Here is a 15,429-nt window from a genome sequence, read left to right on the forward strand (position 1 = left end):
ATGATGATTATACAACGGGTTTAATTGACATTTGATCAAGAGGATTAGATAGGTTATGCCTAGAGAAGACGAATCGTACTACACCCTAGTTTAGTGTAATTTAGGTAGACAATTTGTACTAATCGAAGATGAGTTATACTTTTCCATTGATTGTATGTATCTTATTAAAGATGTAGCTAATCCATGCCTAGGAAAGAAGGGTCGTACCGGATCTTAGTGGTTAGGTGGACGATCCGTGCCAACCGAAGATGGATTATACTTATGCTTTAATAAGGTAATTTCTTTGTTTATTTATAACATGCATATAATGAATTTCTCTAATTAAATATGATTAACCATTGATGTGCGGATAGCGGTAAAGTCAATACTCTACTATTTCTCTCTCTTATATTTCAATTCTCTTTTATGTTTCTGCACTTTAGTTAATCACAAATTCAACAATCTTTTCTTAAGTTATTTTTAATTTTCACAAACTTGATAACAATACCCATGTAGTCCTTGAGGTTCGACACCCTCTCTATAGCCTTATCCTACAAGGATTTGTCCTATTGCGAGTGGTTATTTATTATTGATATATTTTGGTAAACAAAAGATCACATCAATACCTACACCGAGTTCACATATACTGGAAAAATCAATTGCTCTAGGAATCATCTTCTTTTGTGGTTGTGTTTATTAGTATCCGGGTGGTTATATATATATATACCATATAATTAGGACTTCTTACATGAATTAATTAAACACATCTATATATGTAGATCAATTAAATCTTGTATTCACATATGTGCATATTCGCATTTATATATATGAGTCATAAGACACATCAATCATGCAACAAAAATAGGCACATACATCCATCAACATCGTCTATAAGTTATGTCAAGATCACACATGTAATCAAAGCATATGAAAACATTCATAGAAGACGATTGAGAATATGATAATGTAAAACATGTGCAAGTGTTAAGAACACTTACTCAAAAACACTTTCCTTATTTTTCTTTTTTCTTTTTTCTTTTTCTTTTTTTTTTAAAAAATGCAACAAATGCAAAATTACTAAAGCAGGAAAATCACACACAACAAGCTAGAAGGGAAAAAAAAAAAAAAAAATTCAAAAAAAAAATCAATGCATACAAAATAACTAACCAAAAGCAATGCACGAAAGCAATAAAAAGACATTATGTGCATAAATGCATATGCAGATGCATGCCCTAGGATATCAACATGGATGCATGAAGACCCAACCCTAGACATGCTACAAGGCACCTAAAACTAGGTAGGTCTCTTGCCTTCCCCTTTATGGGGTGAGTGGCAGCCTCTCCTCTAAGCATGTTCCTAATCTCTAGAGAAACACCACTAGTCACTTATAACTTTTCCATTTTAGACACTAGATCTTGAACCATTGGGATAAGTTTTCCCAGGTTAGCCCTAGGTGGAGGATATTCTCTTTTAGGTTGCCTAGATCTAAGGTAGTAACAATGAGTATGGATGTGAGCCATCTTACCACAATGAACAATACTTAGGAACAAACCTCTTTAGATGTTGATTCCTAGAAGGTTCGAAATCCTTAACACTAGACTTCAAGAGACTCCTATTATTTTTCCCTTGATCAAACTTCTTAAGTCCCTCAAACACTTGACTTCCTTCCCTTTCGCTAGTTTCCTATGACTGGGACTAGGACTAGAATCCTCACCAATAGTATGTGGCATAAACAAAATCCTTCATTGAAAATCAAGTGGGTTTTGAGAAGTAAAAGCCTCGTTTTTAAAACCCAATCCAAACCCAACCCCAAGGGGTTTTTGAGAACTTAAAAGTTTATCTAGATTAACACTAGATTCATGAGGCACATCAACATTTGACTAAACAATCCATGTTTTAAGTTTGCAAATTCCACCTCTATTTAGAAAATTTTATTGTTGGATTTAAGTTTCTGTTAAAAATCACTATTGAGGGTATTTTTGCAACATAGTAACCAATGGATTGCTGCTTTCTTTTGAAAAAAAAATAAGGGTGATCAATCACCCCATGGAAAGTAATTGACCGGCCCTTGGCAATCTTCAAAACCCACGAAACTCCCCACTTCTTAAACACCCAAAAACACCTTTAAACACATTTCTTTCACCAAAACCCTCCCCCAACCACCGCTAGCCACCCTGTTACGCCGAAGTAACACCACCAAACGTGTAGACACGCCTACAAATGAGTTAAGCTGTGTTTTCTCCTTTCATTTTTTGATTTGGGGAAGAACTAGGGTTTTTTAGTTTTGTTAAATCTTTGATGTTTGATTGATAGGTTTTGAAATTGGTTATTTGGGCATTCATTAGATGGCTTATGACGTCATTTTCACGCATCACATTGTGCCATAAGCCCTAAAAACTGAAATCCCCAATGAACTCCATTCCATTTTGGGTAATTCAAACCCTAAAGTGGCTGACTTTTGGGCAAAGTCCATTATTGAATTGCAAAATACATTAACTCTTAAAATATAATAAATCTAAAGAACAAATATTCTTTTTTTATCATGCATCATCTTGTCATGTTGAACCATTATTGCATTGCAAAATGCATTAACTCTTAAAATATAATAAATCTAAAGGTTTAAGACCTTTTTAGTACATGTGATTTGGAAACTTTATTTTTTAGTAGTTTCAATTTGCATCGCAGATGGTACATAGGTTTTGGGAAAAGATGGACTCAGTACCACCGTTAGTTTTTCCGTCAAAAAACTAACGGTATGCCATGTGTCAACTCCTGAGAGTAGACACGTGTCATAATGTAAAAATAAAAAATAAAAAGGGAAAATAAAAAACGTTAAAAATTAATAAAAAAATTAAAAAAATAAAACTTTAAAAAAATAAAAATAAAAGTATTAAAAACATTTTTAAAAAATTAGGGTTGAACCACCTCCATGATTTGTTTGGGGGTGGTTCGGCCACCCCAAGAGCCAAAACCCCTTAATACATTTTTTTTTTTTTGGCTCTTTGGCCCTTGGGGGTGGCCGAACCACCCCTGTGGCCGGTTCGACCACCCCTAAGTGCCAAAACCCCTTAATACTTTTTTTTTTTTTTTGCTCTTTGGCGAGCCACCCCCAAACCCACCCCTCTTTTTTTTCAATTTTTTATTTATTACTTTTATTATTTTTAATTTTTTTTTTTTTTTTTTTACATTATGACACGTGTCTACCCTCAGGGATCGACATGTGGCAAACAATTAGTTTTTGGACGGAAAATCTAACGGAGGTACCAATTCAGTCTTTTCCCAAAACTCAGTTACCATCTACGATGCGAATTGAAACTGAGGTACCAAATAATAAAGTTTTCAAACCACAGGTACCAAAAACGTCTTTAACCATAAAAATAAAGAACAAATGTTCTTTTTTTTTTTTTTTATCATGCAGCATCTTGTCAAGCCATGTTGACCCACTAACCATCAGAATTGGAAACTCGTCTTGAAATACAAAGTTGTCTCATTTTGAATTAACTTTTCAACACCACCAAGTTTGTCTTCATATGATGTTAGAGTCAAAAGATATAACCGTTTTACTCTGACTGTCTTTTTTTATCGGCATAAACAAGCATGAATTATTCATGTCTTGAGCAATAATTTGATCTCAACTCAACCCTTTTCATAATTACAGTACACAAATTTTGTCATTGAATTAGCCAATACTAAAAACCTAACAGCAAAAAAACAAAAGAACAAGGCAGAAGGAATATTCAAATTCATATATAAGGTGGCATGATGATTTAGGTAAAATAGGAGAGAGCCAGACTTCTATAGAACATTATCTTAATTATACTGACGGATATATTAATGCAGGGGATAAACTATGATGGGAAGAGGTTCCATCAAATTGATGGGCCTCATTTATTTTCACCTTTATTGGTGTATGCAGTAATTTAGAACATTTAAGAGGTTCTTATACAATATATGGTAATGAAGTGAAAAATAGTTACAGTTATTGTCACCTATATTGTTTTTGTTTTGAGAGGAAAAAATAAAATAAAATTAAAAGACAAGAAGAAAAATGATAACAAACAAAGTCATAAATGGTACTATGGCAGTCAACTATGTGACAACAAAGAGGTCTAGAAAACTGTGTATTGTGACCAATGACATTCGAATATGAAGGCAAATGGTTGTTAGGTAATTAATAACCTTGTAACGTCTGAGTGTCATCTTTAATTCTTCGGTAATTACAACTTTTTTCACAAATTAAATGACATTTCTCAAGTTTCATGTATAAAATGTCAAGAGAATAGGCAAAGCATTGATCATCATATAAGAGAATGACTTTATTTACAATTTTCATCATTCTTCACCTTCACCTTACTCCACCATTGCTTCGCCAAGCCCATAAGCTTGTTAGAGCCGACGACAAGTTGATGCAAATGGAATGTCACAATGCGGAGGTACCAACGACATGCATGCAGTGTCTAAAATCTAACCGACGTGCCGCAACTGCTGATAAAGTGGGAATCGCCACTATTCTTGTGATTTGTCTGCAAAATCACGCAAAGACCTTAGCAACCAACATGTCAGATTTAGCTTCCCGCGCCAAAGATCAAGCGGCGAAGACTCTTCTTCAAGAGTGTGGCCAAGGGTATTCCTCAGCAGAAAAGGAGCTGTCTTCAGCGACCTCTAGTTTGAAGAATGGCAAGTACGACGATGCTGAAAGGTTTGTGAATGAGGCACTTAAGTATGAGCTCACATGCCACTCAAAGACCGGAAGCTATAAAGAGCGAATCCCGGAAAACCTTGTTCTTGAAATGAAGATTTACGAACAACTTTCTGAGGCTGCAAATAGAATAGTCGAACGACTTTAATAATTATCGCTGTTTTTCAGTTTCACCTCTCTCGTCATGTCGTGATATAAAAAGATAAATAAAGGGCCCAAAAAAAAAAAAAAGCTTGTTTATGACATAATTTTGTGAAGGTTGGAATTTTTTCAGATTCAATATGCTATACAATGCCCAAGAGAGATTGCCTAATTATAAAATATAATTATGATTATAAATAGCTTATCAAGCTCATGGATCCAAACTTCCAAACAATTGAACCATATAACATGCACGATTGAATCATATACTAGGCAGGGCTGACCAATTTTAAATGTCATTCTTGTATCCCTAAAAACATGATGTGACTTTTAAAATCACTATTGGATCAAAATTTAATAGTGATCTATTACAAATTTAATGGTAATTTTAAAAGACATCATTTTTGAAGGCACACAAGAATGACATGTAACATTACTCGGCAGGGCTAGACCTCAATAAATGATTGATAAGTGAGCTCGTATTGGTGGGGCATAAAATGAACATGAAGTCGAAGGTAATCGCCATGCTGACACTAATCAGCACAAAGTATCTCCTTTCCAGAGGATTCTATGTGCTAAAAGAAACAACTGAATATTCCATAAGAATTACAAACACACAGGACCATTAAATACCTCGGCTTGAAGTAGTTATCAATCAGTAGAGATCCAAGGGTTTTAGTACTCTCTCCACTTGATACCCACTGGTAGAATGAAGCATTTGAATTGCCGCACAACAGGAAAAACCATGCGCAATAGTGAATTTTTCTTGTGCCTGGTGTCGAAATGAAAATCCTCTTGTTCAGATACCTCATGCATCCATCAATTCTATTCTCAAGTTTGCCTACCAGCCAAAGCTGGTTTTTCCTAGCTTTCACAGTTTGTACGTGATGGACCCACCAGAGAGTTCCCAAACACCTCTTGCTGTCCCAGTGAGGATTTCACTTTTTCCTGTGCTGATGTTGGGGATCACAACAGTCATCCTTAACCTGTATTGTATATTTATGGCATTTTCACTTTACTGGTCGCACACCAATGGTTCTTACACGAAACCTATACTGCGGCTGAGATTCTTCGTCGTCATCATCATCTTCTTCTTCACTAGAATCGTCTTCAACTCTGTCCCACCTTGCGTAGTCTAGGGTTGAGTGTCCCTTTGGTTTCGGAATTGTTTGCCATCCTTTAGGATCTTGTTCAAATGGTTCCCTCTTGCTCTGCATTTTAGTGGCAATAACTACAGTAGTTGAAGAAATCATTTTAGTCTCAGATTTATCTCTTTCTTGTCCATATGATTCCTCAGAGCTCTGCATCTCAGGTGCAATAACTTCAGCATTAATATTAGTCCCACTAAGCTCAGCTTTCTCATCTCTATCTACTGCAACTACTACATCTTCGAATTGTTCCTCTTCTCCATTTCTATTTGATTCTGCTTCATCTTTGTCTTCTTCGTCTTCTTCTAGCTCTGCTTCGGATTCAGGTATTGGAGCGAGTGACTTTCCTTAAGCAGAAAAAAGAAAAAAAAAAAAATAAATAAAAAACAATTTCTTATGAACAGCTGGGAGATAAGTAACTTCAACTTTAAAATCTAGACTGCAGATCAACAATTATTAAAAAAATTTAAATAAGCCACAATTTTCAAACAATGTGGGTTTCAGAGGTAGTCAAAAGGATTTTAGATAGGGAGGCAACATAGAAGACAATTTTAGATCATAAGATAGGGTGACGGAAAAGAACACTTGTGGCCAAGCCCTATTATTCAATGGGGGGATCCAAAAAGCTGACCCAAATTCAATTGCAAGAAATAATTGAGTTGAGTTTATAGTTTGCACTCCAAAGGCACGTTTCTCCATCTGAAGAGTCAACATCTACCACAAAAGAGGTTACCCACTGAACTAATGTTAAATCTTAGAGAGCCCCTTAATTTCAACTAAGGTACAGCATAAGTATAGCAGTCTTAACTGGACCCACCTTTCACATGTTGACTTGAGGAGATAACTACCCTAGATCAAAAGCGAAACGTGATCACATGAATAGCAACCATGAAATAATAGCATTCAATTAAATAATTGTAGAAAGAGGGAAAATACCGCTACAATAATAGAAGCATCATAGCACAAGGCACAACAGGTGAAAGGTGATCACATTTAAATGGGTAATCGATACACATATCATTAAAAGTGTAAGTTGCCTGTAAGTACATTGAAAGTATACAAAAGGAAGCACCTAATTAAAAGAAGCAAAAAAGAACAAGGAAATCGTTATAACTAAGCGTCACAGGAAAAACATAAGCAGCTGTCCAAGATTTAAAGTTTTGAAAAATAAGGACTTAATTTCCTCTAAAGTCCTCTCTTGGTCCTCAAAATTTCTATCATTCATTCCCCTCCATAAACACCAGAAAAGACACCAATGCACCATCTTATACATAAATAACAAAAGAAAACCAGTATCATCCCAATACAAGAACAGCAGGTGATGAAGATCTTGATAAAATCCACAAAATATCATGCTAGTTCTAACTATACGCCCCATGTTATCCTTTCCATTATAATTTTGAAATCCTAAATTACTCCTTTAACAAAACAAACCATAAAAAGTGACGGAAGTCTTAGTCAAAAGAAGAGATGAAAGTCTACCAATTGTGTCCTCAAACGAGCTTGAAGGTTTTGATAAACTTCTGATGATGGATTCAAATCCAAGAGCCTGTTGACATCAAAAAGCGCTGAGTGATACTCCTTAAGGGTGACAAGTGTTTGTGCCCGCAGCATTAGTGCTCCAGTGTGCTTGTGATCAAGCTCAAGCACCGAGGTACATTCTTCTGCTGCCTAAAATTGCATAACAATAAAAAACCGAAGCTATTTTATGATAATAAATTAATAATCATATCGGCGAGAGAGAGAGAGAGAGAGATTTGAAAACATAATAGCAGAAGGTGAAATCTAACCAATGATGAACAAGCTCAAGCATCCATTCAGATTTCAGACAAAACCACCCAACCAAATTTAAGCTTCAGCCTCAACCTACCAAGGGATAAATATTTATTTTATTCTTTTGAAACCTAATCTATGGAAAATATTGAAGTTTGAAACAATAATGCCTTTTGTTCATTTTACAATTTTGTCAATGAGATTATATGGGAAAATTTTGACTTCTTCTGCCTGGTCATGCCTACTTTAATACATTATCTTTACAGAATAATGGCACTGTGAAATATAAAAAAAATTAAACACAAAGAGCAACAGAACCATGTGAGACCCCTGGTGAGTGTCAAATATAAAGTATCTTGTAAGAAAGCAGAGCCTTGTTTAGCAAAATATGGTTAATACTCCCTCCATTCGAAATTGTGTTAGAAGATGACTTCCAAGGAACATAGTCAAACGCAAAGGGGAACAAATACTTTTTCCAAAAAAAGAGGAATGACTTTGAATCCAGTCTGCTTTTGTCTCTCAAAGTTGACTCTTACAAAGTGTAACTTATAAATAAATAAATAAATGCCTTAGAAACAAAAGATGACTCTATGAAGGTGTAAATCGAAAAAGACCTCCAGGGGAAAAAAAAAATCAAAATAGACCTCGTGAAATGAAATTATTGGAGGCTGCAAAGAGCCTTCCAGTAGCTTCCCTATGAAATTGAATAGGCTATGAGAATTCTGTGCAAACTTTGACTGAGAATTCGTAAAAGACATAGTAGGCTACCCTTTATATGCAATTCTCTTTTTTTATAGGTAAGCAAAGAAATTTTATAAAAAGCATAAAGGCGCCCTTAAGCATACAAAAAGTATACAAAAAGGACACCAAAACAGAAAAAGAAAGAAGAAAGAATGAAAACAAAACCCGCAAAACCCAAAAACAGGAGGAAACCCAAGCACCCTAACAGGAACTAGCCCACAAAACCCACAGAATAATACATCATGGCAAGGGCCCTCTTGCCTTGCCCCGGCTAGAACCAAAACCCCTATAACATCATAAGACAAGAGAAGAAGAAGAAGAAGAAAGAGAGGGAGCAGCTATGGCTTCAAGAAAAGCCACCACCTTACTCAACTCCCCTGACCCCAACCTTTCTCTTCACGACCCTCAGGCAATAAGGTAAGCCCTTGCCGACCCCCCTCAGCATACACCACCAGTTCCAAGAAACAGTCGGCCCTGTTCTCACCTAGGCAAACGATCAAGACTTGCTGATCCTCTCGAAAGGATTTGACGAAATTATTCATCCCAGTGTTGCGCAGCGCCACCTTCACCGTTGCAACCAACCAGACTGCACATGGAAGACTCAAAGACACCACGCCGGCAAAACCCTTCCTTCTCTCTTCCAACCGCACGACCGCCACATCTTCCGTCACCGAGAAGAGAAAGGATTTCGCCTCAACAAAGAAGTGCCACTCCATACCCTCGCACAGAAACCACTACCACCTGCGACCACCTCCGAGGAGGACTCACCTCCACACATCGCTCACATTGCCGTCGGAATAGGGGATCTCAGCCGAAAAGACCCCCCAAGAACCATCAGAGATGAGAGACAATTGACCAGAACCACCAGAATGAAGGAGCGCCTACCAACTCCGGTAGAAACCCATCAACAAACCTCCAGCGGCTTCTCGAGAGAGGCCTAAAAAGACTGGAATTGGAAGGAATGAGAGCCTAGACTTGAAGGAACTTAAACCTTACCCTCTATATGCAATTATATATGCTTAATAATCATTCAGATAAGAACAAAATGAGAAAGGAAAATGATGTTGGGTAAGATTAGAAAGTTCAGCGAGAGCAGATGTCCGTGTTTCATATAATTTAGCTTGCCCTCGAAAATTTGCTTTAACCAAGTGAATGACATTCTTTTTGCACAACTTATTTTAAGGATATAAATGGAATCTTTAGGTTGGCATTGAAAGGTATTTGCCAGTGCTATGAATGAGACAACCAGTTTGCCTCGCTATAAAGGAGCATAACCTCAGCCAATCTAGTATATACATTAATATGATGTTTTCTGACATGAGGATTAACTTTAAATGGTTGGGGTGGCATGCAGCATATGTGTTTGACATTGGAAACTTAAGCGCCCTCTACTTTTCAAGAAAAAAGACAGGATATGTTAAAAGCAGAGTCCATGTAACCAACTCTATCCCCTCATGTACATGTACATTGAAAGATTGAAATAAGCTTGTTCAATGAAATTTAATAAGACAATCTATTGTCAGACTTTCTAAGATACTAATACTATGGGTTATAGACAAAAATTCAATTTTTCTAATAAAATAATTCTGAATGGAGAGGGTAAAGTTTAAAAGGGAACATCCAAACAAAAGATGAACATAAAGTAATATGAGGAAAACAGCTACTTAGGACATAATTTTAGCTATTCTTGATATTACAATTTAAAAATCTTCAAGTCATGAAGAGCAAAATGAGGCTTGATGGTCATTTACCAATAAAACGTTATACATGAACACCTAATAGAGTTATATTTGATTTGCTATGGTTGTCTATACTGCTACCATCCAAAATATTTTCCAACCTTTCATGAAGATTTCCTAAATTTGAAGAGCTTGTTAGAAAGGTCATTTTCCTAATGAAGTGTTCATAGTTTTCCCATTACCATCATCTGATATCTAGTGTAGCCACCCTCTTCTGCCATCCATCCCAAGCCTTCGAGACTTTAAGCTATGCAGAACAGTAGTCGTATTAGTTACATATGAGCTTATGATTTATGAACACACTTTTTGGAAATTTTATTCTTTGTTAATTTTTCTCCATTTATCATCCTCACTTGCACTTAAGCATGTTGCAGATTTTACTCACTCCTCCTGACTAGAATATGGAAACATCTTTCTCACCCTGACCGCTGAAAACATCAAAAGTACCAAACAGCCAACAGGGGTATCAAAGGATTTATGGCATACATGCACAGCTGGTTAGCAAAAGATTCAATAGTAGATGAAAAAAAAAAGGCACGCACCCTAATGGGTAATAATGGCAAGAAAAAAGCATAAAGCCACAAATAGGGCCATTTCAACTCCGAGCACAACAAAACAGGCCTTTTTTTTCAATCAAAATCTTCGGTCCAAGTGAATTTGGTTCAAACTCTTCCAAAAAATCCTCTGTTTGTTTTTCTTCGTTCATTCATTTTATTAAATCCGAAGCAAATTCATATAGAAAACTAGCTCCTTCCTTATTATCCACACGCACACAACCGCACATACATGCATACATACATAGATAGAGACATACATGAATGCGGACGTACATATGAGGAAAAGAAGAGGAAGAACCTTGTTGAAATCGTGGAGTTTGAGAAAACAAGCGGCTCGGTTGCTATGGAGAGCGATCTTTTGGGGGTTGGTCTTGGCCATCGCCAGGGCCTCCGTGTAAAACCCTAGCGCCTCCGAGTACCGTCCCTCCCGGTACATCTGGTGCGCCCGCTCGATCATGTTCAGCGCCGCCGATGCCATGGCGATGGGATGTACCACAATCAATCTCAACCGTCTGATATTTAAATATTTGTTTTCCTGGATTTGATTAATGTAATAAGAAACAAAATGAAGAATAGGGAACATGTAGTTTTATTGATTTATTGTTTGGGCGCGTGTGTTTGTAAAATTTGAGTAGGTGGCGCAAAGGTGGCAACATGTGCTTTGAGCCCGCCAACCAATTTTGAAACGACAAGTGTACCGTGTGGCGGTGCTCCTATTGTTATTATTTATTTTATTAAAAGCAATATTATTTACTAAATCATAAAAAAGAAAAAAAATTAATCCCAAACTATCAAATTATATAACAGTTTATTAAATAACATTATTAGATAAATAGTCTTCAACATTATTTCTATATTCCATTCACATCACCTTCATAAGAGCATTCCTAGTAGCCTAGACAATTTGGTGAAAACACACAAAAATACACTCAGCATTCCTAGTAGCCTCATCAAATTTTACTCATCAAAGTAGCTAAAAATCACTTTTCTCTATTCTGGTGAGCCACTTTTTAAAAATTCTCCCAGCAGCCTCACCATTTTAACTATTTATTATTATTATTCTATTTAAATAATTTTTTTTTATATTTCTTTATTTTTTCTCTTTTTAATCTTTTTACAAAGAATCATTTGTATCCATGAAATAAGGATATTATCGTGTGAGAGAGATGGGAGATGGGAGAAGAAAATGAGAGAAAAAAAAAAAAAAAAAAAAAAAAAAAAAAAAAAGTGTGCTGATCATGTGAGAGAGAAAGGTGAAACAAAATTTGGTGAGTAAATATTACTCATCAGAATTGGTGAGTAATTTCACTCATCAAAACTTTTTGGTTAAAATGGTGAGGCTGCTGGGAGTGATTTTTTAGTGTTTTCATCAAATTGGCTCACCAAAATAACTAAAAAGCTATTTTGATGAAACTACTAGGAATGCTAACAAAAAAGTTTTGGTGAGCGAACAGTACTCACCAAATGACTAAAATATCTTCTTTCTCGCCCTTTTAAATTTATTTTTTTTTTCTTTATCTCCCACACTGCCCATTCTCTTCGGTCCTTTCTCTTGTAATGGTTTTTTTTTTTTTTTTTAAGGGAAATTAGAATATCATTAATAATCAAACATATGAAGTTCAGAATTTACAATTCCCAAGAGAAATAAAGGAAAAGAATCAACCCAGACATGATTCAATTGACAAGACACCAACAACTTGGCCAGATGGTGAGCAGCCATATTCCCGTCTCTCCCAACATGTTGGATAACCCATGACCGAACCCTAGAAAGAATAGCCCTTGTATCCAAAATCAAGCTCCCATACGGCCCAACCGAGTAATGATAGGTAGGGGCCATCTTGCCGGCCCCTGCCCGGCCCTTTCCTACGTGGAAAGGGCCATTTTAGTTTTACAGTATTTTTTTTTTCCAAAAAAAAAAAAAAAAAAAATCAAAATTTGAAAACAACTCGTCGATATCTATGTTCATTTTCCCATTTTCTTCATTTCAAAGCTTCCCCCCAAATTTTTCCCTCCCTCTCTCCATCTACCCATTTTCTTCCCACCGTCGACCACCAAGAACGACCCGCCACCGCCGTTCTCCACGCACGACCCACCACCGCCGTTCTCCACGCACGACCCGCCACCGTCGTTCTCCATCTTCGGCCAACTCCATCGTTCTTCCAGTTCCGGCTGTCTTCCATCTCCGGCCGTCTTCCAGTTCCGCAACCATTCGAAACCAGTGCAATACGTCTTCTTCTCTGTAACCAATTTTTTGGTCCCCAAAACCACTACAAACGGCCACCGTCGTTCTCCATCTCCGGCCAAAACCCAACCACCGTGCGATCTCCATCTCCAACAGAACGATCGCTGACGAGGTCCCCCAGTTCCGGCGACCCATTTCCGGCTCTGGTACCGATCTCCCCCATTTTTGCGTTTTTTCAGTTGTTTTCAGATTTGCTTTTTTTAGTTCCTTGCTGTGATTTGTGGTTTTTTGCTATTGGGCTTCCGGTTATAAAATGCCTTCTTACATGTTTGTGTTATGTGGATTGTGAAACATTGATTGTAAACCGAAAAACCCCTATGGAACATGAAGCTTCAGAAGCCAATACCCAAAAGCTTGAGTTTCTAGTTCCTTGAACCGGGGGAGCAGATTTTTGCGTTGATTGGGGATCTCATCGAGCTCGGTTCAGCTCATTTCCTTTCCAAGTAATCTCTCACAGTGGTGCGTTTAAATTCCTCTTTTTCCTTTTGGGAATCACTGAATTTAGAATTGGGAAAGTTGCTTGCTTTTTCACTTTTGTTTAATTTAATGTTTTTGGCATATTCGTATGGAAGTATATGAATTCAAATAATTATCATTGCTGATAAAATTGTAGTCTACCTCAAATTAGGGCACTTTCATTTTTATTCTCTTTTGGGTTCATTAGTGACAAACTGACAAGTACATCATTCCTCCCCTCTTTTGGTGTTGCATAAGTGTTAGATGTGGATGAACTTGCATTTGATGTTGTAATGTTGCCCAAACTCACCCTTGAATGTAACTAATACTTGCTCAAATGAACAAGTATTCTGAAGCAAAAGAAACCTATATCATTGGAACTAAACCCCCCCCCCCCCCCCCAAAAGAAGAAGAAAAAGAAAAAAAAAACCAAAAGTCACATACACCCTCCCTTATGTTCTAATTTGTTCTATTGCTCTTTCACCCAGTGATTATGATTTTGTGGATATTGTTTATGGTTTTTTGTGGTTTTTTGATTTTTTGATTCCCTCCCCCATCTTTGGATGATGATTTAAATAATTTTTTTTTTTTCGATTTGGATTTTCTGATTCACACATCCAGATTGGATCTTGAGTTCACGCTGTATGTGGGATTATGAATTAGATATCAAGTAGGCTTAATGGACTTGCAAAAGTTTTCTTTCAAGCCTCTCTTATCCAAACTTTGTAGACCATTTCATTGCTAATACTGCTGATATTTGGGAGTTAGATGTAAAAGGTGGTCCTAATCCTTTGGGATGAGCAAGCCATCTAAAGAATTGCCCTGAATGCTTGTCTGTCTCAAAGGATAAGAAAGATGTTTATAAATTTGACTTCTCTTTGCCCTTGGATGTAAATATACTTCTTCTTTGTGTCATACAACAGATTAAATGTATGATATATAAATTTCTGTAGACATTATTGTGGAACAACCTTCATCCACAACAACTTATAGGCACGGTTGCTGTTGTAAAGGAGATTGATTGTTTAACTACCACTGTGAATGACATCCTTAAACTCGGATCAAATTTTTCTTCATTAATAACTTCTTGAAACATGTGGAGTACCCGATTTGTTGGAAATTGTTTGTGGTTTTTTGATTGTTTGATGGTCTTTCCATCTAGTATGCTGGAAGTTCACAAGAAAGTTGCATAAAGAATTAATTTTAATTTTTCATAAAGAATTTTTTAAAAAAAAAAAAAAAAGGGAGGAGGAGGAGGATGAGGAAAAGAGGTGGGTGATGAGTGTAATTGAATTTGAATCAGGTGAGCTGCACCCACTAGCCAATTCTTGTATGACACTCACTGGCTCAGAAACACTTTTGTTCTTGTTCTGTACAAAAGTTTATTATTACCACATTCTTGTATGACACTCACAAATTGCACAGCTGCCCTTTTCTGTATGCAAGGCCAGCATTGTTTTCATTGTGGTGAGAAACTTGCAAAGGTGGTTCATAAATTTGATTGAATCTGGTCAAGTGTTCCTATATGGAGAAATAACTTTTATTAGACTAACTAAAGCAAAGTGTGGAATTTAGGTGCTTTTTTTTTTTTCTTCTTCTTCTGAGAATCTCTTTTTCTCCCTAATGAATGGTTGAACAATCAGAATCTCCAACATGCCTTTTCACACGAATATAATAATCCCACTTGTTTCTTCTAAAGCCATATTTTTAGCTTCTTGGCCCTCAGGCTTGTGACAATGGAGCTACTGTTGGCAATCGCTTTTATTTTTGTTTAAGCTTTTTGTTCCTCACGTGGGTGGTTTTCACAAGATTTCTAGTCCACTAGCATATAGATGCACTTGGTGCAATTTTTTTTTTTTAATTAGAAACAGGACAGCCTTTTACCTAATTGGCCAATTTTATATAGTCTTTATATATATATATATTTCCTGAATAGAGCTCTCTTCTTGTTTTT

The 15,429-nt window shown here is 36.5% G+C and overlaps 2 protein-coding genes across 2 annotated transcripts; one reads left to right on the forward strand and one right to left on the reverse strand.

Annotated features, from left to right (window-relative positions):
• The first annotated feature begins 4,289 nt into the window (after window positions 1-4,289).
• LOC133876143 (uncharacterized) lies at window positions 4,290-4,826 on the forward strand. Its single transcript, XM_062314428.1, has one exon. The coding sequence runs from the start codon at window positions 4,290-4,292 to the stop codon at window positions 4,824-4,826; it is 537 nt and encodes a 178-aa protein (XP_062170412.1).
• A 450-nt stretch (window positions 4,827-5,276) lies between these two features.
• Window positions 5,277-11,348, reverse strand: LOC133876393 (uncharacterized). The gene is made up of 3 exons (XM_062314662.1): window positions 11,076-11,348; window positions 7,450-7,638; window positions 5,277-6,309 (listed from the first exon to the last, which is right to left on the reverse strand). The coding sequence occupies exons 1-3, from the start codon at window positions 11,253-11,255 to the stop codon at window positions 5,830-5,832; spliced, it is 849 nt and encodes a 282-aa protein (XP_062170646.1). The 5' UTR covers window positions 11,256-11,348; the 3' UTR covers window positions 5,277-5,829.
• Between the last annotated feature and the right edge of the window lie 4,081 nt (window positions 11,349-15,429).

The sequence above is a fragment of the Alnus glutinosa genome, chromosome 8 (assembly GCF_958979055.1).
Source record: "Alnus glutinosa chromosome 8, dhAlnGlut1.1, whole genome shotgun sequence".
Taxonomy (NCBI): Eukaryota; Viridiplantae; Streptophyta; class Magnoliopsida; order Fagales; family Betulaceae; genus Alnus; species Alnus glutinosa.